The sequence below is a fragment of the Macaca thibetana genome, chromosome 1, assembly GCF_024542745.1.
Source record: "Macaca thibetana thibetana isolate TM-01 chromosome 1, ASM2454274v1, whole genome shotgun sequence".
NCBI classification, from domain to species: Eukaryota; Metazoa; Chordata; class Mammalia; order Primates; family Cercopithecidae; genus Macaca; species Macaca thibetana.
Genome location: NC_065578.1, coordinates 29856841 through 29879201, shown reverse-complemented (window position 1 = coordinate 29879201; position 22361 = coordinate 29856841). Strand labels below are relative to the sequence as shown.

Sequence of the window (22361 nt, the reverse complement as noted above, 5' to 3'; positions counted from 1 at the left end):
TCTGTGCGGGAGTAGGTCAGGGAATGAGAGGTTGATTTAGACCCTGAAAACTAGGAAGACTCCATGGAGGAGGCATCCTTTGTACCAGGCCATGACAGATGGCAGCACATTGATAGGTGGGCTAGGATGGACAAAGTCTGAGTAGTGGGGAAGGTTGCAGTATATCAGGGAGCTACCACATGTGGAGAGGGGAACACACCTCCCTTGGCGGCGAGGGGTCACTGCTGTAGGGGGCCGCCCTTTCTGATGCCTTTAAGAGACAGTCACCAGGTTCCTCGTGGGTGTCTGGCCCTGTGCCTCAGTGTTCTTGGGCTGAACAGTTGAACCCCACAGGTCCTCCACATGGAAGACCTCGCTGACTCACAAGGTGGTCTTTGAGTCCAAACCAAGGCATTTGGGTACTGTTGTGCAGGTACAGGGTGCTGCCCTTCTGTCATGAGGAGGTAGCATGAGATGCCAGAGCTTGGAGGTGACAATATTGAGTTCTGTCCATTGAGTGCCTGCCACACACAAAACGCTCTGCCAAATGTCTCATCTATAAACAATCCTTAGCCTTATGAGGGAGATACCATTGTAATCTTCATTTTACAAAAGAGGAAATCAAGGTACAAAGAGGTTAAATAACTCGTCTGAGGTCACAGAGCTAGTAAGTGACCCAGCTGGGATTTGAACCCGAGCAGCCTGCCCCCAGAGTCCCATCTAGTATATAAGCACTGCCTCATGCTGCCATGTGCATTGCAAACTGTAAAGTGTGGTACCCTACAGGATGAACGTAGGGCCAATCGGGCCTTGCTAGGTACCAGAACTTGAGTGGCTATTGTCGAGCAGGACCTTTCCCGGGACTTTGGGCTCCTGGCTTCCACATGGATCTGTTTCCTGCCGCATGTTTTCTGTCTATATGGGGCTATGGGCAGAGGCTAACCCAGGTTGGGGAAAGATCAGACGGCTGGAGAGGATTTCAACTGGAAGGGCCCTTGAAAATACTCTTGTCCAAACTGTTCACTGTTCCAAAGGGGACATTGAGGCCAAAGCATTGATCTCAAGTCATCATTACAGAATCTTCTGAGATTCTGTAATTCAACTTTCTTATATGACATTTGGGGAAGTTGAGACTGAGAGAAATACAATGATTTGCCCAAAGTAACACAGCAAGTTGATGGCTGAGCTGGGACTAAGAACTCTGTCTCTGACTCCTGGGCAGGGCACTATCCCCTACACTGTGTTTCTTTTCTGTACTTGACTCTGCTCTGTCCAGAATGCAGGCTCAGCTGCCCCCATACCCCTCTTCCAGGAAGCCTTCCTTGACCACCCCAGCTGCCCATATGCCCAATATTTCCTATGCCAAATTAATTCCTGTCAGTGCCTTCAATGTGCTTCTCCAGCCTCATCCCTTTGCCTTCCAACACTTCTGTTTTTTTGTTTTTTGTTTTTGACATGGAGTCTCACTCTGTTGCCCAGGTTGGAGTGCAGAGGCATGATCTTGGTTCACTGCAACCTCCACCTCCCGGGTTCAAGCGATTCTCCTGGCTCAGCCTCCTGAGTAGCTGGAACTACAGGCCCATGCCACCATGCCTGGCTAATATTTTTGGATTTTTAGTATAAACGGGGTTTTACTATGTTGGCCAGGCTGGTTTCGAACTACTGGCCTCAAATGATCCATCCACCTCAGCCTCCCAAAATGCTGATATTACGGGGTGAGCCACTGCGCCCAGTCTGTACATCCCACACTTCTACCAGCCATCCTGAGCACAGAGCATACCACTGTCTCTTTTTTCTTCATGCCTACCCGTGTGCTGTTCCCTCTTCATGGACTGTTCCTTTATTCTTCAGTGAACTCCTACTCATCCTCTAAAACCCAGCACAGATGTCCCCTCCTTTGGGAATCCAATAATGACCCCTCCTACCAGCCCCCAAGCACAGTGAGACACTCCTCAGCCCCCTCTCTCCTGCCTCCCTCTTCTAGGTTCCCAGGTGCCTCTTCTCCAAGTTAGGATTCTTTGCCAAGTCCAATTCTGTTATTTCACTTCATAGTGTCTGCTTCCCCGCAGGGTTACATTGTTACCACCTTGGAGCTCTCACTTGGATACATTGTTGCAGCTGCTAATTCCCCATTACATCATCTCCCCCTCAACCTTCACACATGGTACTTTGTTACACTTCCCCAAATTCTGACATTGCTGCTTTGTTTCTTTTTCCTGCGTTCACACTCCTCACTCTGTTTCACTTCTAGTTCTCCCCTGTTGTCACACTTGGTCCTTTCTCCCCAGCCCCCGCTCATGTGATTCCCCAAGACTGGGAGAAGAGGAAAGTGGAGCCTGGCAGCAGGGAGCAGTGGGCACGAGGGGATATAGCCTTTCCAGCCCCAGTGAGCTGTGGAGGTGCAGGCAGGGAAGGGTGCCCTGGAACCTGTTTGGCTCCGTCTTTCTGGAGGGTGGACGGACTGTGGGCTTGGAGGCTCAGCCTTGGTTATGAGGAGATCTTCTCCTCTCCAACCTCGCTCCGCTCCAACCTCCCTCCTCTCCATCTCCTCCGCCCTCTCTGCTCAGCCCCCCTCCCTCCCTCCCGCCTCGCACCCTCCTCCTCATACTCCTTCCTCCCCCTGCTCAGCTTCCCTAGAGGCCCTTATCTTACTCCCTCACTGGTTGGAACCTCCCATCTCCCTGGCTGTGACTCACCAGGGCCAGGACCTGAGGGTTCCCCTTGGGGACAGGGGTCTCGAGGGTTGAAGGGGTAGTTAGGGCCAAGGCTAGAGGAATTCTTGATTCTTCTTTAGTTCCTTGCCCTCCTGGCCCCAGAACTCACAATTGCCTGCATCTGTCCTTCCTGAAATGGAGTTTTGGGGCAAAGAGCCCGGAATCAGCCCTGGCCTTGCTGTTCAGATGAGGAGACTGAACCCAGAGATGAAGTGTGGCTGTTCAGGGTCACTCAGCAGTGAGAAGTGGAACAGCTCCCCTGGGGCTGAAGCCCCTACATGGCCTCTGGGAGCTGAGCCCTGGCTGGCTGGATCCTATTCTCAAGTGAGCTGGGGAGCTGGGGGGCTTGTAGGGACAATCTCAGATCCAGAGGGAGCTCAGCTGTGTCCTGAGGGATGGTCTGCAAGGCTGCAAGTGAGGCCAGGTAATCTTTTTTCCACGTGGAACTAAGGCCATGTTTCTGTTTAGGACTTTAGTTTGGGTTAGGGGTTTGCACGTGCCTGCAACATGTGTGATGGTGTGTTGCTGTGTGTCTGTGCTGATGCGTGGAGCTCTGGTGTCCTTGTAGGAAAAGGTGTTTGTATCCTATGCCGGGGGATCAGGAGTCCCCCAACTGCTGTCCCTCCCCCTGCCTCAGCTCCAGGGGTTTCCCCCCAGCACTGTGGATTAAGGAAGTTTGGAGACACTCTCTCTACCTTGGGAGGCTCAGATGCATGCTTACAAATGAAGAAACGTGAACCTGTGCAAATACCCTTGTCCTGTGCACACATGTAGAGACAGGGACACACATATGCTGCCATGTGCACAGGTACCGCTCGGAGACAGCCCTCCACGCTCATGTGAACACACTCAGATGCACACAGACATCTAAGCCACTCCAGACAGCCCTAGGCATACACACATGGATGTACCTAGACATAGACACATGCCCAGAAACACCCCGAATGTGCTTGGATGTGTGCATGTCTGTGTACACTCACACATTCACTCTCACACCCACACACACATATCCACACACTCGCACACACTCACCCCCCACACTCACACACACTGTCACCCACACACACATTCACCCACACACACTCACACACACACACACTCTCTCTCACCTACACACACATATTCACCACCCACACACACTCACACTCACATACACTCTCACCCACACACACTCACCCCCCACACACGCACACCCACACACATCCACACACTCTGACACACACTGACACACACTTTCACACACGCATCCACACACTGACACACACATCCTCACCCCCCCCACACACTCTTACGCACACGATCACACACACAATCACACACACACTGTCACTCACACACACACACCCACACTCACACTGCTGGGGCTCTGAGCTACCAAAATATGTCTGTCCTTAATCCCAACTCTTAATCCCAGGGTCTAGGAGCCCAGGCCAGAGGGGCAGCTGGTCATCTGGCCTCGTTAGAGGTGATTAAGGCAAGAACAGTGTGTGTGGTGTGTGTGTGGAGGGCCTCAGAGCTTTGTTTTCCGCCTGACCTCCAGGGACACTTCACTCCCCCGCACCCTCCACTAAAAAACCAACCTTGGATTCCTTCGGAGATTCAGTTGTATGTTATTTGCCAAACTGGATGCCGGCAGGCTGGGGGGTGGCAGGGGAGGGAGTGTGGCTGTGCCCGTGAGGAAAGTGACAGCTGGGGTCAGAGAGGCCAGGAGACGTGGATCCCTTTATTTCACCGCCTGCCTGGGGAAACCCTGATCAGAGTCTTCGGCACTAAGGCCGTGTGGGGATTCTGATTTCTGGGGGGATTCTGTTTCTTTGACGAGAGTATTTCTGACTTATGGGAAAATGATGCCCAACCAAGAGATGCTGAAGTTAAGGCCCTGAACAGGGAGGAGGGGTGGTCGCCTGGGACTAGGGTGGGATGGGGACACCTCCATGAGGAGGAGACGCCTGATCTGGGCATGGAGGGTGCTGGCTACCGGGACATTTGGACATTTTTGGTTGTCTTAGTAGTGGACGTGCAGCTGGCATTGGCCAGGTGGGGGTCGGGCTGCTAAAGGGCCGCAGTGTCCAGAACAGTCCCACTGGTGGAAAATCGTCCTGCCCAGATATCAGTGGTGTTTCTTTTGACAAATGTTTGGTCAGGAGACGTGGTGGGGGGGCTCCTGGTGGGTGGGGTGGGTATGGATCATGGCACAGAGGTGAGACTGTCTTTCTCATGCTGCGGGAGGGAGGACCATTCCACTCCGTCCGGGGCACTGTGGGGGTGCACAGAGATTGCACGGGCCGAGTCCCCGGACCCTGCACCTTCCTCACCCTCCGCACTTCCCTCCCTTTTGCCTTTCCATGTTTAGAGGGGTGAGTGTCCTGTGTTGTCTCTAAGGGCATGGCCATGATAAATGGTGGAAAGAGGGCATTTGGGCATTAACCCAACTTGGCTCTTGGGCTGGCCTTGCCCTGGTGGAGGTCCCTATAGGGGAGGGGGCCACACTGCCGTGACTGGGTCCCTAATGGCAGCAGCTGGGCTTCTGACCCTGCCGGGGGAGGCTCAGGGAAGGATTCCTGGTGCGGGGGATGAATCAGCTGAGTCCTGACTTGGACTTGGACTTTGACCTCTGCATGTCAGCTGGGTGAACTTGGGCAGGTCACTGTACTTGTGTCATCCTCTGAGCCTGTGTTGTCTTCCATGAAGCTGGAGGGTGACTGTGGTGCTACAGGGTGTTGCAAGAGCTAGGGCTTACTTGGCACAGAGTCCAGCGCACTGCTCTGCCCACAGGCTGCTGACTAGTTATGGTAAATGTTGGGGGAGTGGCCATGAGAGCCCACCATCACCACAAAGGTGACAATCACTACCCATCCTTGTCCTGGGTTTGGGGAACAAGACTGTGTTCTAGCAACAGCCACTTGCCTGATGTCCAGTTTTGAGTCCATCTTTCCTAGCCCGGTTCCTCTCCCACACACACTATCTACTGCACAGCTTTGGTTTCTGGGCTAGACTGTTTTAGACTCATTTATTCATTCATTCCCTGAGGGCCTAGGGGCCTGGGGCTAAGGCTGGTGGGCAACCGTGCCCTGGTGGAGCTCCCTACAGGGGAGGAGGCCAAGCTGGTGTGACTAGGTACATACTGGCCGAAGCTGGGCTTCTGATCCTGCCTGGGGAGGCTCAGGGAGGGAGTCCTGGTGGCGAGGGTGGGTCAGCTGAGACCTGAAGTAGTTTGGGTCATGGAAGCCACGTTCGGGTGACACATGAGGAGTGGAGGGCAGGCCTCATCCCTGGGCTGCAGGAGTAAGGGCCAGGGCACGCAGGGTCTTTGAGCCCTGGCAGGTGTTTGGACTCTATCTGAGCTCAGTGGGGGAGAGGAAGAGCCAGTGACTGTGTGGAGGAGGGGCTGGCAGGATACCTGGGGCACACAGGACCTGCAGGAGACTGGAGGAGGATGTTAGGGGAGGTGAGCATGGGGTTTTCTTTGGCTCTCTGCACCCCATTCTTGAGGGGCAGGGGGTCCTTGTAGAGTTCTTGGCCTCCCCACTCAGGATCCTTTGTGGTCTCTGCCTGGCAGTCTAAGGCACTGCGAGGCCTCCTCCCTTCTTTTTTTTTTTTTTTTTGATGGTGTCTCACTGTGTTGCCCAGGCTGGAGTGCAGTGGCACGATCTTGGCTCACTGTGATCTCCACCTCCCGGGTTCAAGCCATCCTCCTGCCTCAGCTTTCCGAGTAGCTGGGATGACAGGTGCGCGCCCCCACACCCAGCTAAGTTTTGTATTTTTAGTAGAGATGGGGTTTTACCATGTTGGCCGGCTGGTCTCAAACTCCTGACCTCCTGATCCACCCACCTTGGCCTCCCAAAGTTCTGGGATTACAGGTGTGAGCCACTGCTCCTGGCCTCTTCCTCCCTTCTTAATGGCTGAGAGATCAAAGTCTGGGAGGTGAAGCCAAGGTGTTGAGGCTCAAGACAGGGCCTAAGGGATTTTAGGCTTCATACCTGAGTTCAGCCAGGCAGGAGAGAGGGGGTTAACGAGCACCTTCCAGACAAAGGCCTGGTAGCTCCAGCCCAGGCCTAGCCCAGGACAGACAGGCCTCTGCCAGAGAGTAGAGTGGAAACCACCCGAGGGGCTTGGCGGTTGCCAGCTGTGCTGGGCAGGGCTGGTGCTTGGGAGCCAGGTGAAGTTGGGGCCAGGGTGAAGGGTGGGGCCTGAAGAGGCGCCTGTCCTCAGAGTTGCCTTAGACAGCCATGGGGACAGAGGGCAGATGGACTTGAGTTTAAATGCAGACGTGTTTTACCACTGGGACCCTGACAGGCTCTGCCCCTTCCCTGGCGGGGACATATCCTCATGCCTTTTCCTGAGGGCAGCCAGGGGCCAGGCACATGGTCAGAGGGTAGGGTGGGGCATCCAGAACCACTGAGGGCTGCAGTTGGAACACTGAGGTGGAGGGTTGGGGATGGCAGCCAGCCTGGGTCTGGAGTCCCTGGAGTCTCTGAAGGCTCTGGGCTGAGCCTGTCCCCCTCCACTGGCCCTACCTGACAAAGTGGTCTTTGAACAGCATAGAAGAGACAGTTGCTGAGCTGGGCCTCTCCTACTTGTGGTCTGCAGAGTAAACGTTTGCCTCTCTGGGGGTGGGGGCTGTGGAGGCTTCACCTGGGGCTTGGTAAGATGTTCAAATGGGAGAGGAAGTGAGCAGGGCCAGGACAAGCATGTTGTCAGGATAAGGAACACTGGGCTTCTCTGGAGGACCTGAACTTGAGTCCAGGTTCTGCTGTGTGACCCTGGGCAAGTTTCTCATCCTCTCTGAGCCTCAGTCTCATATTCATTATTATTTTTGAAACAACAGCTTTATTGATATATAACTCACATACATCTTACCCATCTAAAGTATTTAATTCAGTGTTTTTTAGTATATTTGCATAGTTGTAAAACCATCACTAATTTTAGAACGTTTTTATCACCCCAGAAAGAAACACTGTACCCATTAACAGTCGCTCCTGTTTCTCCCCAGCCCCTGCAGGCATAGGCAATCGCTCATCTATTTTCTATCTCTCTGGATTTGCCTATCCCGGACATTTCGTATAAATGGAATATTATAATATGTGGTCTTTTGTGACCAATTTCTTTCACTTAACATAATGGTTTCAGGGTTCATCCACATTGTAGTATCAGTATTAGTTTATTTGTTTGTTTATTTTTGAGACTGAGTTTTGGTCGTGTTGCCTAGGCTGGGGTGCAATGGCATGATCTTGGCTCCTTGCAACCTCTGCCTCCCAGGTTCAATCAATTCTGCCTCAGCCTCCCAAACAGCTTGGACTACAGGCATATGCCACCACACCTGGCTAATTTTGTATTTTTAGTAGAGATGGGGTTTTACCATGTTGCCCAGGCTGGTCTGTAACTCCTGACCTCAGGTGACCCTCCCATCTCAGCCTCCCAAAGTGCTGGGATTACAGGTGTGAGCCACCATGCCCGGCCTCAGTATTAGTTTTTTTTTTTTTTTTTTTTCTTTTGCTGAATAATATGCCATTGTATGAACATACCACATTTTATTTATTCATTCATCAGCTGATGGATATTTGGGTAGTTTCAACCTTTTGGCTATTATGAATAATGCTACCTTTTTTGGTGTGTGGACATATATTTTCATTTTTCCTGAATGTATATCCTAAGAGTAGAATTACTGAGTCATATGGAAACTCCATTTAACATTTTGAGAGACTGCCAGCCTCTTTCCTAAAGCGGCTGTGCTGTTTTACTTTCCCACCAGTGGTGTGTGAGGGTTCCGATTTCCCCACGTCCTCGCCAACGCTTGTGATTATCTGACTTTTTGATCACATTCATTCTTGCATCCATTCATCCCTCAAGTATTTATAGAACATCTATATTCAACAAGGCAGAAGGCCCACTGCAGAGCTGGGAAGGGAATTTATCCCTTGAAGAGTTGTTTAGAAGATTCCATGGCATAATATCTAGAACAACCCCCACCAGGCCCAGCACATAGTAGATGCTCAGAGATGGGAGACAGGGAGTATCAAGGAGAGGATCTGGGGCTAGTCAGGAACCATGGGGCCCCCTGGGAATGGAGGAATAGAGGATGGAATCTGTACGTGCTGACCACGTACTGTGTGTGGGAACCAGTGCTTCAGTCCTCATGACCCTCTGGGCCATATCATTGTTCTATTTGCAGATGACAGAACTGAGGCTCAGGCCACGCAGCTTGTCCTGGGTCACCAGGCTGAGAAGTAGTCAGACTGTGGGCCGAGAGCCTTGTTTGGAACATCTTATTTAATCCTCCCAACCCCTGAGGTCAGTACTGTTACTATGCCCATTTAGTAGGTGAAGAAACAGAGGCTCAGAGAAGTAGACTGACTTGCCCAGAGTCGCGTAGCTGGTGAAGTTCAGTCCTGGTATTTGGAGCCACATAGTCTAGCATCAGAGTCCCTGCTGTGTGTCCTAGGCCTCTGGAGGTGAGGGTGAGGGCTTGGACATGTCTGGCTCCCTCTCTCCCTTCCTTTCCCACTCCACTGTGTCCCACAGAGCCTCATCTTGGGTTAGAGACAGTCCTAGGGGCAAGTGTGGCCCTAGGCTGGCTTTTGAGGTCCCTGCAAGCCCTTCTTCCAGGCTTTTTGTCTGATGCCTTGCTCCGTGCCTCAGTTTCCCATCTGGTTGATGGTGGTGACTCCCAAGTCTGCTGTGGCTCAGACCATCTGAGTCTGGCTTGTCCTGTCCCTTGAAGAGGAGCAGCCGAGAAGCCAGTGGGACTGCTCCAAGCTGGGGGCGGGGAGTGGCATCTCTACTGTGTGTGAGTTTGGGCTGGTTATAAATAACCCAGCAAACAGGAGGGTGTGGGGAACCACAGCCCGCCTCCTCAGGAGGAGAGGCCTGGACACACACACACTCTTACAGACAGGGCCATTTCAGTTGTGTGTGTGTGTGCTGTGTGTGCCCAGGGTGTATGCTCAGCCTGTGTGTGGAGAGGGCTTTGGGGAGCCGTCAGAGCTCCCGGGCTCCCGGGGCTGCTGGAAGGGCTGGGCCTGCTCGGGCTGACTCCAGCAGGGTCTCTTCAGTTCCCTGGAGGAGGCTGGGGTCAGCCCAGCAGAGCTTGACATCTGGCGGGGTCCCTGGAGCCCCCTCACCTGGCTTCAAGTGGTTCCAAGGTCAGGCTGAGGATCCTTCTGCTCTTAGGGGCCTCCATGTGATCCCCCAGCCCCTTCCCACTGCCACGTCCCACCCTGCCTGCTCTCCCCCTCCCTGCTCCAGTCCCGAACCCCATCCTTACTCTCCAGCCGAGCTCACTGACCTCTAGCAAGTCGCCTGGGCTTTCTGCCTCTGTGGAGTAAGGAGGCCCATTTCACCTGGCTCCTGAGAAGGTGGGGGCCAGTGCTTTGTGTGTGCTCAGTGAAGGCTGCTTTCCTCCAGGGCCAGGCCTGGTTGAGAAATGGCCAGAATGTAGGCTCCACTGGGAGCCCACTGATCTGCATATTTGCATATAATTTACATAAACATTTTATGACAAAATATGCTGGGATCAGTGTCCGTTTCTCTTCTCTCCTCCCAGCTCACTTGGAGTCCTCCTGGCTGGATTTTGGAGGGACCAGAGAGAACTCTTGTCCATTCCTCAGTTTTACACACAGTTAGACTGAGGCTGGAGAAGAGCAGGGCCTGGCTCAGGATCCCATAGCGATTGGGAGCAGGAGGCAGGTGATGTGGATCTCTGGGGGGTGATCCACCCCACAGTTTATTCACTGAACAAAGATTGATGGAGGCTGACTGTGTTCCAGGAGCAGTCTGAGCCCTGGGATTAGAGGAATGACCACACAGACCCAGTCACTGCCACCAGGAGCAATTGGAGGGGGAGACAGACACATTCCTGTGAGGCCCAGAAATAAACCAGCCAATTTCAGGCTAGTGGTGAGCAATTGAGGACTAGCCCTGGTTTTGCAGACTAGCTGGGCATGTGGGGAGGACATTTGAGTGGATTTGGTGGTCAGGGAGGTGAGCTTTGAGTGGGGACAGTGTCATGTCTGAGTGCCTACTGACTGCCTGTTCACCGCTAGGCACATGACAGCTGGTATCTCTGTGTGTTGGGGATCATTATTCGTATTTCATAGGAGGACAGAGTGAGGCCCAGTGAGGCGAAGGGATAGGACCAGGCAAGCAGTTTGGGAGTGGGAAGCCAGGGCGGGAACACCTAACTCCACACCGGGTTGTTCCTCGGAGACTCATGGGCCCCAGGAGCGGGCAACCCTTGCCATGTTTGCTGGCATTGACAGTCATGGAGCCTGGAGACGGACTCCTAAAGGCACCTGCTGGTGAGTCACGGTGGGGGCGGGGGTGCCTACCTAAGCCGGGCCACCTGTCGTGTGAGCGCGCCTTGTCCTCCATTTCTATTCCCAGGCTTTCAGGCTTTCTCTGTGCAGGGAGCTGGGTGTGAGGTGGTGCTGGTCTCTGACGTTTGCCCTGCTTTTGAGAGCCTTCTGGCAGGGGAACTGATTAGGGCTAGGAGCAGGTGTGCTCTGTAATCCAAAGGGCATGGTCTTTGGGGTTCAGCTAATCTTGGGTTCAAATCCTGGCCCATTGCTGTGTGACTTTGGGCCAGTTGCTTCACCTCTCTGAACTTTGGTTTGCCCATCTGTGAAATGGGAATGACAATCCCTTTCTGGTAAACTGTTTGAGAAGAGAAATGAGGCAATGTGCATGTAAGGAGCCTGGCACTTAGTGAGGGCTCCCTCTGCGGGGGCTGTGATCATTTTCATAACGGATGGCATGGCCCAGCCTTTTCCAGAAAAGTGCTCGGTGGAAGGAGTCTTGAATCACAAACTGGGGTTCCCTGCATGCATTCTCAGGGGTTCAGGAGTTCACTGAACACAGGATTTAGATTCAGCAAGGCCATAATTCAAATCTTGTGTGACCCCACTGATGGCTTAACAGCCTCAGTCTCCTCGTCCATAAATGGAGACCATGTTATCTGCTTCCCAAGGCGGCCAAGTGGGTTCACTGAGATCCGGTGGAAGGGTCCGTTGGAGTGATCGGAGCATGGTTGGTGGGCCTTCTCCCTTAGTAAATGACAACACAGTGGAGGTACTGAGTCCCCAAGAAAGGACTTCCTAATTTGGACCAGGGAGGTGGTTGGCGTGCGTATGTGACTTTCAAGCAGGCTCACAAAGGAGTCATTGTGTGAGCTGAGCCAGCTTCGTGAGGACATACCTAGTGCCTAGGATGGTGCTTGGCACACAATAAGTGCTTAATAACCATTGGTTTTACTGATTAACCAGCTGAGTAGGTGCTGGCCAGGCAGAGATGGTGGGGAAAGGTATTCCAGGAAGCAGAAACAGGCCTGAAGGATCCCCGTGTTCCCAGAGCCGTAAATAGTTTTGTGTGGGAGGACTATGGGGGTGGGCAGCTGGGAGTAGGGTGTGGGGGGTGCTGCTGGGTCTGGAAACGAGGCCTCAGTGGGTGGTCCTGCTCTCAGGCACGAGCTTGGGGACAGGCATCAATGAGCAGTGTGAGTCAGGGCGGCCAAGAGTGACGTGAGAGGGCAGGTGGCTGGGACTGATGGGCGGTGATGGAGGCGTCCCAGCCCCTGGTTGAGGAAGGGGCCTGGCTTTCCCAGGGTTGCATTGTCAGCTTCTGTCTAGGCACAGGGGACAGAGTGGGCTGCTGTAGGGCAGTCAGTCTTCACCTTGATGGAGACTGGCCAGGCCAGCTGAGCCAGGAATGGGGCTGATGGGAGAAGGCAGGCGGGTGGGTGTCTGGGCACCACAGGCCAAGGTGGCCGCCAGACAGGCTGATGCCAGGGGAGGGAGCCAGGTCCTGCCAAGCCAGCCCGCCTGTGGTGAGGCTCAGTCGGGCCGCTGGGCCCTGCCAGCTCCCTCAGAGGCTTTTGTGTTCATTTCCTTTCCACCCGCCTTTTCAGTTTCCTCGTAAGGTTGCTCACGGACTGTCTCAATGGGGTCTCAGCAGAACCAGGGGACCCGGAAGTTTCACAGACCAGAGAACGCCAGGGACGGAGACTCAGGGAGAATGTGCTCTCTCTAGTAACAAAAGTGCTATGGGTTTATCGTTGAAATTGTGGAAAATACAGAAAGGTCCTGAGAAGAAATTAAAGCTGCCTGTAATCCCACCACCCAGAGAGAGCCTCTGGGAGCCTTTAGTTATAATGCAGCATTTAGAAATTCACTTTGGTAGTGAGTTCATTAAAACAGGATCAAGTTCTACATATTTTTGTAACCTATTTTTTAAACATAATGATGATACGCATATTAATAGCTGGCATTTACTGAGCCATTTGTTAATGTGTGAACATGCCCAGCGTCCTTCTGTAAACCCCACGAGGTGGGCAGTCTTATCTTTTTTTTTTTTTTACCAGTTAAAGCAGCCTGAGAGAGTTAAATATCTGCCCAACGTCACAGAGGAATAGAGAGAGCCATCTGCAGATTCCTATCAACAGCTATCCTGTCTTGTCTTCTGATGATCAATATGTACATTTTCCCACATTCTTCAATATTCCTTGAAACAAGTAAAAAAAAAAAAAAAGCCTTCTATGATGCATTTGTGTTTTTTAATAACCTAATCAGACAGTGTAGATTTGTGAGTACTCAGTTGTTGATAGCTGCATAATAGTCCATGTTACGGTTGTGCTCTCATTTTCTTTTATTTATTTATTTATTTATTTATTTATTTATTTTGAGATGGAGTCTCGCTCTGTCGCCCAGGCTGGAGTGCAGTGGCGTGATCTCGGCTCATTGCAAGCTCCGCCTCCCGGGTTTACGCCATTCTCCTGCCTCAGCCTCCCCAGTAGCTGGGACTACAGGCGCCCGCCACCTCGCCCGGCTAGTTTTTTGTATTTTTAGTAGAGATGGGGCTTCACTGTGTTAGCCAGGATGGTCTTGATCTCCTGACCTCGTGATCCACCTGCCTCGGCTTCCTAAAGTGCTGGGATTACAGGCATGAGCCACCACGCCCGGCCTGTGCCCTCATTTATTTCACTCGTCCCCTGTTGCTGGATATGTGGGTTATTTCTGTTTTTTCCCTCTCGTAAATAACATTGTGCTGGATATCCTCGACCTAAGGACCGAATTTTTGGGAGTTCAGAGTGTCAGAATCAGAAAGGCCCTTAAACCACCATGCTTGGTTTTCCATTTTGCAAATGGGGCAAAGGAAAGGCAGAGAAGGGGAAAGAGGATTTGCCCACGGTCTTGGAGGCTGTGGGCGCCTGAGCCAGGGCTGCTACCTGCTCTCCTGTTGGGGCTGGGGTGGGGACGTGGGTGGGGGCAATTGCCCCAGTGGGAAAAAGGGGATCCTGGGGGGATGGTGGGAACACAGGACTGGGTGGAGGGCAGACTGGAGGTGACGGGGAGATGCAGGCTTGGGGTAGGGAGGGCCCTGCTGCCATGATGTCTTTGTAGGGGAGTTGACTGGGATGGGACGGGCCCGAAGGGAGAGTTTCCTGCCCTCTGAGATGCCTTTGTAGATGGGAGTGGGGTGTGGGGATAGGTTTGGTTGGTGAGAGGCTTGAGTGTGTGAGAGTTGGGGCGAGTGGGATGGTGTGTTTCTGGGCTTGGTGGATTTTTCTCGGGGGGTCTGTGGTGTTCAGCTTGGCCTTCTCTGCTCTCCGCATTCCCCTCCTCCCCAGGCCTCTGCTCTCTGGGACTTGGGCTCTGTGGCCCCTTCCCTAGCGGGTGCAGTCCTCATGCCCCTCATCTCCAGCCACGAGTGGGTGTGGGGCTGCTGGCTTTCTGGCCAGGGCAGCTGCGGCTGGGTGGGGGTGGGGACTGAGACGTCCCCCTCCTGGTCCAGGCTCCCCATTGTGCAGCCCCCTTGGCTGTCTTGCTGCCCGGAGCCTGGCCCCAGCCCACATTCCTACGGTGATGCTCTGGGTCTCCAGGGTGGATCTGGTGAGCGTGAGGGGCACTGAGTTCTCACAGGACTGAGGGATTTTTGGGGACGGAGCCTGCAGGGCCATGCTGAGACGCTCTCCCTCCCTGCCCCAAGGAGCTAGTCGTTACATCGTCGCTGTGTGTCTTTGGGCAAATCACTTTACCTCTCTGAATGCTTCATGGCAGACTAACCCTGCCCTTCCTTTCTTCTCAGCAAGTGTGATAAGCAAGGCTTTCCCCTCTCTGTGCCTCAGTTTCCACATCGGTAAGAGGGGAAAATTGAACTCAGTGATTCCTCAGGCCCAGTGTATCCTTGAAGTTGCAGCCTGAGGTGGGAAATGTAGGCCGTAGGAATACAGACAAAGCCTTATGCGGCTCCGACTGTGTGCATGCATGATTTTACTTGATTCTCACAACTGCTTTATGAAGTATCATTATTGGCCTCATTTAACCAAACAGGCTCAGAGAGGTTAAGTAACATGTCCAAAGTCACCCAGTAAATAGGCAGAGCTGAATTTGAATCCAAGACTGTCAGAACCTAAAGCTGGGCCCCCAACCCTTGCTCACGTCGCCTCTGGTCACCAGGAAAGTGAGGCCTGAGTCTGGCTAATTAGGGGAAGGAAGCTCGGGCAGAACTAATTACACTTGATTTTATTCTTGTCTTTTTGCAACATGATTAGTGCTGCACAGGGGTGCCGGGCTCCTGGCCCCCAGCCTGTTGACCTAATTTGTGTGCTGTGTCTGTTTCTGTAACTTGCCCTTTCTCCCCCCTCATCCAACCTCTCTCTTCTTGTTTCTCTCTGCACTCTCCCCTGCTCTGTGGCCTTGGCAATGCCACTTAACCTCTCTGGGCATTAATTGTCTCATCTGCCTGGGTGTAGTCATCCCAATTCGGCTTCCCTCATGAGGAGGTTGAGGCTTACATGAGGTAAAGACTTGGAAATAATAATAGAAATTTTAACGTAAGCTAACAGTAATCGTGGCTACGTTGATTTATTCATTTTTCACTTGGTGTTCAGTTGTGCTCAGCCCCTTCCCACAGCAACGCTATGAGCTGCATAGTCTTATCATCATCTCTATTTTACAGTCGAGAAAACTGAGGTGCCGAGATTAAATGGCTTGCCTGACAGCCAACCGCGTAGTAAAGAGGAGCTGGTTCATTATACTTCGCCTCTGTGCTGACTTGTTTCTCTAGGAAGGCTCATGGTGGTGTGGGGGCTGGGCACAAGAGACCCCAAACTCTGGAGTGGGCTCTGAGGGAGGATGGGGTGGGAGGGACGCACTGGCCTTTCTGAACGTGTCCCCTGCACTAGAGTGAGTGATGAGTGGGAGGGCAGAGGTAGCCTTGGAAGTGAGGAGACTTAGCTGATATCCAGCTCATTTGGACCCTCACCCATCACAGCCCTGACGGGGTGTTCTTGGGAGGGAGGGGGCTGGGCAACCTGGGAGGTGACACCTCCTTGCCGCTGGCCCAGGGGAGCCTCCCCAGCTGCTGCTCTAAAACTCTAGGAGAGGATCGGTGGGAGTAGATGTGGAGTGAGGGGGCCCGTGGGTCACTGCTGGTCCTGGTCCCTTCTGGGTTGGGAGCCTGAGGTGCCTCTGTGGAATGAGGCTGTGGGTGAGTTCAGGAGGGTGTGATGACTAGGGGACTGTGAGGAAAAATGGAAGGCGGGGGGCGTCAGTCCGTTAGGAAGGGTGCCACGTTTCATCCCTATGTGTGTGTGCACTTGTGTGTACCTGGAAGGAAAGTGCGTGTTTGAGCGCATGTGTGAGGGGAGGGAACTCGGATGCAGGTGTTGTGGGTCTGTTAATGGCATATGAGGTGGGTGTATGTCTGCTGGGGCAGGTTCAGGGAGGGACAAGTAGGCTGCACGCGTGTAGAGCAGGGTGTTGGGAGCGCTCGGCGTGTTGGGTCCTGTGCTCAGCCCCTTCTCCTGCAATGCTATGAGCTGCATAGTCTCATCACCATTGTGTGCTGGTGCGTGGGTGTGGATGTTTAGTGGGCGTGGACGGCTGTGGGTGTTGCTGAGTTGATATCATGCAGGGGGTGAGGGGCAGCTGCGGGGCACAGATGTATGAATTCAGCCCTGGACGAGCAATGGGTCTGGGGGTGGCCCAGGAATGTCCAGGACAAGGGTTTCAGAGACAGAGACCTCATGCCTGAATTCTAACCTCTGCCTCAGTTCCTGCATCTGTGCAATGGGGATGACAAAACCCTGGGCGGTTGTGGTGGTTAAAGGAGGCCGCATAAGTAACGTGCTCCCAGCACCTGACCTGGGGCAGGCCCTCGGCAGCAGCAGGCAGAGGTCTCTAGAGTGCCCTGGGAACGTTCAGCGGCTCCCCTGGGACCCGATGCTCAGGCCTTCATGGGCTGCTGAGGGAGCCTCCGCTGGGTGTCCCTTCCCTAGACTGGTGGTGGCCGGAAGCAGCAGGTTCCATGTTTCTGCCGGGCATGCTCGCTGTGTGTGGGGGGTGCAGCCGAGAGGAAAGGTTGTATCCGAGTTTTGAGGTTCACATCTGAGTCAGAGGATGCACCTGCCGGAGGTGATGTCTAGGAGCGATGTGTGTTTAGGGAACATGCGTGGCCATGGCAGTGGCTCCGTGTTGTGGGCCTTGGTGAGGTGAGTGTGGTGCGTGGGGTCAGGAGAATGTGCTGAGGTTTGTCGGGGGCATCTGTGGGGTATGTGGTGAGGAGAGGAGTGTGTGTGTGGCTGTGAGTACCCTAGGGCAGGTGTATATGCAGCTAGGGGTGAAGTAGATGGGTGAGTGTGTGCTGGTGTGGGCTGGGCTATATTGCCTATAGGCTGTGGTGAGTATACAGATTGGGGTGGGCAGACATTGCACTTAATTGTGTGTGTGTGTGTATCCGTTGGGGTGCATAGTACATGCATGAGAATGTACATGCATGAGGATGTTGGGCTGTTTTGTGTGTGTGTGTTTCTGCGAGTGCGCGTGTGTGTTGGGGGTGTGGAGGCCTCCTATCAGGCGTGGGGGGGTTATGTTTACCTGGAGGGGGCACAGTGAGGGTCAAGGAGCAGCTGGCAGCGTCCTGGGGCTTTTGGATTCAGTTCTCCTTTAAGGGAATGGCATGGATAATTATGCTCATTATGATGGATTATGCAAATGCAGAGGTCGTTTGGGGGTCAAAGGCTGCTTGTCACCCTCCTCCTCAGGCATTCTGTGACTCTTAAGGTTTTCCCTGCTGCCTCTCAGGCTCCGTTCCCCACCCCTCGTTCCTCTGTCCCCTCTGGGAGTTGCAGCTACCAGCACCCCCTCTGTAGCGTTCCTGCGAAGGCCTCACTGAGTCCCAGCGCCCATGCCTGCAGGTCCCAGGTGTCCTTGCATTAAGTTCCTGCTGAGCATCCCAGGTGGGCTCAGGGGTGACCAGGCCATTCCTCCCCCTGCCATCCCGCCTTGGGAGTGCTTGCTGTTCGGAAAGAATGTGCTCTTGGAAGCAGGTTTGGAAAATTACTGAGGTGGCCCCTTCCCCAGCCTTGCCTCATCAGCATGAGGCTAAATTAGGATGTGTGAGTTCTCCCCCTCTGCCTCCCATCCTTGCCTTCTCTCCCTCTCTCGTATCCCCCAGCCAACCCTCCCCGTCTCTGCCCCTCTGCCCCCTGGCCTCCCTCTGTCCTCGCCTCTCTGTCCCCGTCTCTGTCTCCACCTCCCCGCTCCCTGTCATCCTCTCCATTCCCCTGTGATCTCTCCCTCTCCTGCACCCCCCCATCTCTGTGGGGAGCTGCAGCTCCTGGTCCTTAGCATGGAGAAGATGGTCGTCATGGTAACGGTTGTCATGTCGATGGCTACTGAGCTGGGGATGAATAGTATCTAGGTGAGTGCTACCTGAGTGGAGGCTGATGGGTTTCCAGGAGGCTCAATGCTTGTCTCTGAGCTCAGAACTGCACGGCAGGCCCAGCTCCTCCTGCCCCATGCTAGTGGCTGTTTGTACCCACAGGCGTGCTGACACGCCGAGCCCTATGTGGCTGCTTTTAGGTGAGCATGTGTCAGTGTGTGTCTGTGCATGTGCTGTGTCTCTGGGGTGTGTCATTTCAAGGGTCTAAGTGGCTTGGGGGTAGGTCTTTGGATTTGTACAGGCTTTTCTTGAAGCAGGAGTTTAGGGGCTAAGTGGCACTGGTCACTGAGGAATTTTGGGGACTCCCTTGTTTTGATACCCACATTTACCTCAGTTGGGGGCTTCCAGGGACCACAGACCTCTTAGTATCCCTCCTCCCAGCTAAAGGCCTCCAAGCCACTGCCCAGCCTGCTGGGAAGGATAGAAAGACAGTGAAGACAGCCCTGGGCAGGGGCAGGGGCTGGAGCCTGGGTCCCTGCTCAGTCCCCATTCTTCTGTGTGACTTCAGGCTGCTTGCCAGAGAGCTGGAGGGAGCAGGGACTCTGGGTTGGCTGGTTCCGGTTGTGGAGGGAAGTGGTATGGGGAGCTCTAGCTCCTCCCGTGGGTGTTTGTCTTTCTGGGCAAAGGGGAGCTGGGGAAAAGTTGGGCCCTACTGCTCTGAGCTCCTGGAATGTCTAAAAAGGAGGAAGACCCAGCAATTTGTCACGGGAGCAATTACACTAATTGTTCCACTCCATGACTCACTGGTAGAAAGTAAATACTGATTAATTCATTACTTTGAGACTGTGTGTGTGTGTGCATTTGGTGAGGGGCACCTCCTGGCTCCCTGCCCTGGCTGGGCTGGGCAGGGCTCTGGAGCAGGTGGTTGAGGCTGGGGATATGAAGACAGGACTGAGATCCTCACTCTGGCTTTGTATCAACTCCAGAAGGGGGCCCATCAGTGGCAGGGGGTGAGAGGCTGGGCCCCAAATGCAGGGCCAGTCTAGCCCTCCCCTGCTCACACATACCCCAGGGCTCCCCACAGCCAGTCCAACATTGCAGCTGCTCAGAGACCACCTCAGACCTACTGAACCACTGAATTTAGTTTTCACAATATTCAGATGTGCAGTCAAGATGAAAAATGACCAGTTTCTAAGAGAAAGTCATCAGCCAGACACTGAAAGCCTTCTGGGATGGGGCCCCAGGTGACCTGCCCCGCCCCACCCCTGCCCTGTGAATTATTCACACGCACGCACTTTCCTTCCGGGTGCACACAAGATCTCTGTCACCCATGTGGATGTCACTCGGCCCACAAGGGCACCTGTTGCCCTTCTGGGCACACCCAGCTGCGAGTCTCAGGTGCCGAGCCCTGTGTCCGCCTCTACCTTCCCCAGGCCCAGCGCTGGCGCAGCGAGAACTTTGAGAGGCCCGTGGACCTGGAGGGCTCTGGGGACGATGACTCCTTTCCCGATGATGAACTGGATGACCTCTACTCAGGGTCGGGCTCGGGCTGTAAGTACCCTCTTCCCTACCCCTGCCTGGTGGCAGTGACCACTCTGTATCCAGCCTCTTCTCTGAGCAGCCCATGGGGGCTTGCTTCAGTGAGGCAGGGGGCGTTTACTGTATGGGTCAGACAAGTTCTTGGGCAGGATCCCCAGAACAAGAAGGGCAGAACACCCTCCTGGGGACGGAACCAGGCCTGGGAGGACCTCAGAGCCCAGGATGCCCAGCTCTCCAGGGTCCCCCGTCTGCATCTCTGTGTGTGCTATGTGGCTCTCTCTGCAGACCTTGCTTGGTTTGGGTGGTCCCATCAGGTCCAATAAGCTGTGGCCAGTGGTGGGGTTAGGGCTGTGACGAGACAGGGCAGGTGCTTCAAGTGGTGCCTGGTTCGGCTCCGCCCTGGGGAAGGGGAGCCAGGCCAGGTGGGTCTAGCAGAGTCTCGGGAGAGAAGGACGCTGGGAGCCCCACTCTGCCACATAGCAACTGTGTGCCCCTCGGTGCTCCCCTCCCTGAGTCCCTGTGTTCTCACCTGCGGATGGTGAGAAATACGCCTTCCTCTCGGTGCCTCTAGGAGGGTTTGGGATAGGAAGTTGGGGTCTGGCACAGAGGAGGAGCTCTCAAAACAGTAGCAAAAAGACGGTGGCTGAGACTGGGCCCAGTGAGGGCCTGGGCTGGCATTTGAGGAGATGGTACGGGGTCTGCACGCCACAGAGTTGGCTCCCCACAGCCCTCGCCTCTGGTCTCCCCTCCTTAGCCCAGTCCTTTGAGCCCCTTTCAAATTATTCTTTGTAAAATCTATTTCTGTCGGGTCACATCTCTACTCACAAAGCTCCCTGGCTGCCCTCCCTCCTGCCTGGTTCCGAGCCCAGGAGCTGGCTGTGGCTTCTCCCTCCCGCTTCGCCTGTCGCATTTCCTCCCAAGTTCCTTCACTGTCCCGGCTTTGCATCAACCAGGTTGCTCAAGCAGTTCCCCCGCTGCAAGGGCTTCTTCTCCCTCTTACCCTCTGCCTGTGCCTCTGGGGGGAAGCCCTTAGTGTACCACCCCTGCCTTGACCGTGTGGTAGGGGTGCCTTTGGGGTCTGACTCTTCCCAGAATGCCACTCCTGTGTTCCCCTGCAAGCCCCAGCAAGTTTTGCAACCAGAGGCGCCTCAGTTGCTGCTGCCTGGTTTAAACCTCATAGAAGCTGTAGGTCGGGTGGGCAGGAATAGTCAAGGAAGGCTTCCTGGGAGAGGCGGCCCCCAGAATTTTTGACTTGGCAGAGAGAAGTTGGGGAACATCAGCAACTGGCCACTTCTGGCCAGGCTGTGCCTTCCTCCTTTCTCTCATCTTTTCTGGGAAAATGGGGCAAAGAGAGGGGGTTGGGAGACCTAATCTTGACGGCCATTGCTTACCTGGGATCCTCATGCCCCTCACAACCACCCAGCTCCCTAGCTCTCTCCCTCTCCCCCACCCCCTCAGACTTCGAGCAGGAGTCGGGCATTGAGACAGCCATGCGCTTCAGCCCAGATGTGGCCCTGGCGGTGTCCACCACCCCTGCGGTGCTGCCCACCACGAACATCCAGCCTGTGGGCACACCATTTGAAGAGCTCCCCTCTGAGCGCCCCACCCCAGAGCCAGCCACCAGCCCCCTGGTGGTGACAGAAGTCCCGGAAGAGCCCAGCCAGAGAGCCACCACCATCTCCACTACCACGGCTACCACTGCTGCCACAACAACGGGGGCCCCGACTGTGGCCACAGTGCCTGCCACAGTGGCCACCGCCGCCCCCAGCACCCCTGCAGCACCCCCTTTTACGGCCACCACTGCTGTTGTAAGGACCACCGGCGTACGGAGGCTTCTGCCTCTTCCACTGACCACGGTAGCCACGGCACGGGCCACTACCCCCGAGGCGCCCTCACCCCCTACCACGGCAGCTGTCTTGGACACTGAGGCCCCAACACCCAGGCTGGTCAGCACAGCTACCTCCCGGCCAAGAGCCCTTCCCAGGCCGGCCACCACCCAGGAGCCTGACATCCCTGAGAGGAGCACCCTGCCCCTGGGGACCACTGCCCCTGGACCCACAGAGGTGGCTCAGGTGAGGGTGTTGAGAAGGGACAGGGAGGAGGGCAGAGGAGGGTGGGTCAGGGGAGGGATGAGGAGGATGGAGCTGGACAGGACTGAGGACCAGGAGGCTATAGAGATGAGCCAGACAAAGTGGGGGCAAGGGGCAGGACCAAGGGACAGAGATCAGATGGGGAGGGAAGAGGGACAGAAAACGAGGGCTGGGGTGGTTGGATCCTAATGGGATGGGACATTGGTGGGGAAGGAATTGGGTGAACATGTGCATTGGTGACAAGGCAGGCCAGGCTGAGTGTTTCGGTTGAGAGCGTTAACTCGGCAGTCTGGTAGCTGGATCAGAATCCTTCCGCTGCCACTTCCTCGTCATGGGACCTCAGGCCAGTCCCTGATCCTTTCTATACCTCCTATTCCTCATC

At 54.5% G+C, this 22361-nt stretch overlaps 2 protein-coding genes across 13 annotated transcripts in view; one reads left to right on the top strand and one right to left on the bottom strand.

Moving 5' to 3' along the window:
• Positions 1-22361, bottom strand: part of ZCCHC17 (zinc finger CCHC-type containing 17) — a 1254002-nt gene that overhangs the window by 473435 nt on the left and 758206 nt on the right. The gene's annotated exons all lie outside the window — the stretch shown is intronic.
• Positions 1-22361, top strand: part of SDC3 (syndecan 3) — a 38935-nt gene that overhangs the window by 9900 nt on the left and 6674 nt on the right. The window contains exons 2-3 of one of the 3 annotated variants that reach the window (XM_050795614.1): positions 19784-19901; positions 21348-21961. In XM_050795614.1, the coding sequence (XP_050651571.1) occupies positions 21380-21961 (582 nt within the window). In that variant the 5' untranslated portion in view covers positions 19784-19901; positions 21348-21379. Of the gene's footprint in view, positions 1-18543; positions 19902-21347; positions 21962-22361 lie in introns of those variants that run through there. The other 2 variants (XM_050795606.1, XM_050795595.1) reach the window with 2 other exon arrangements.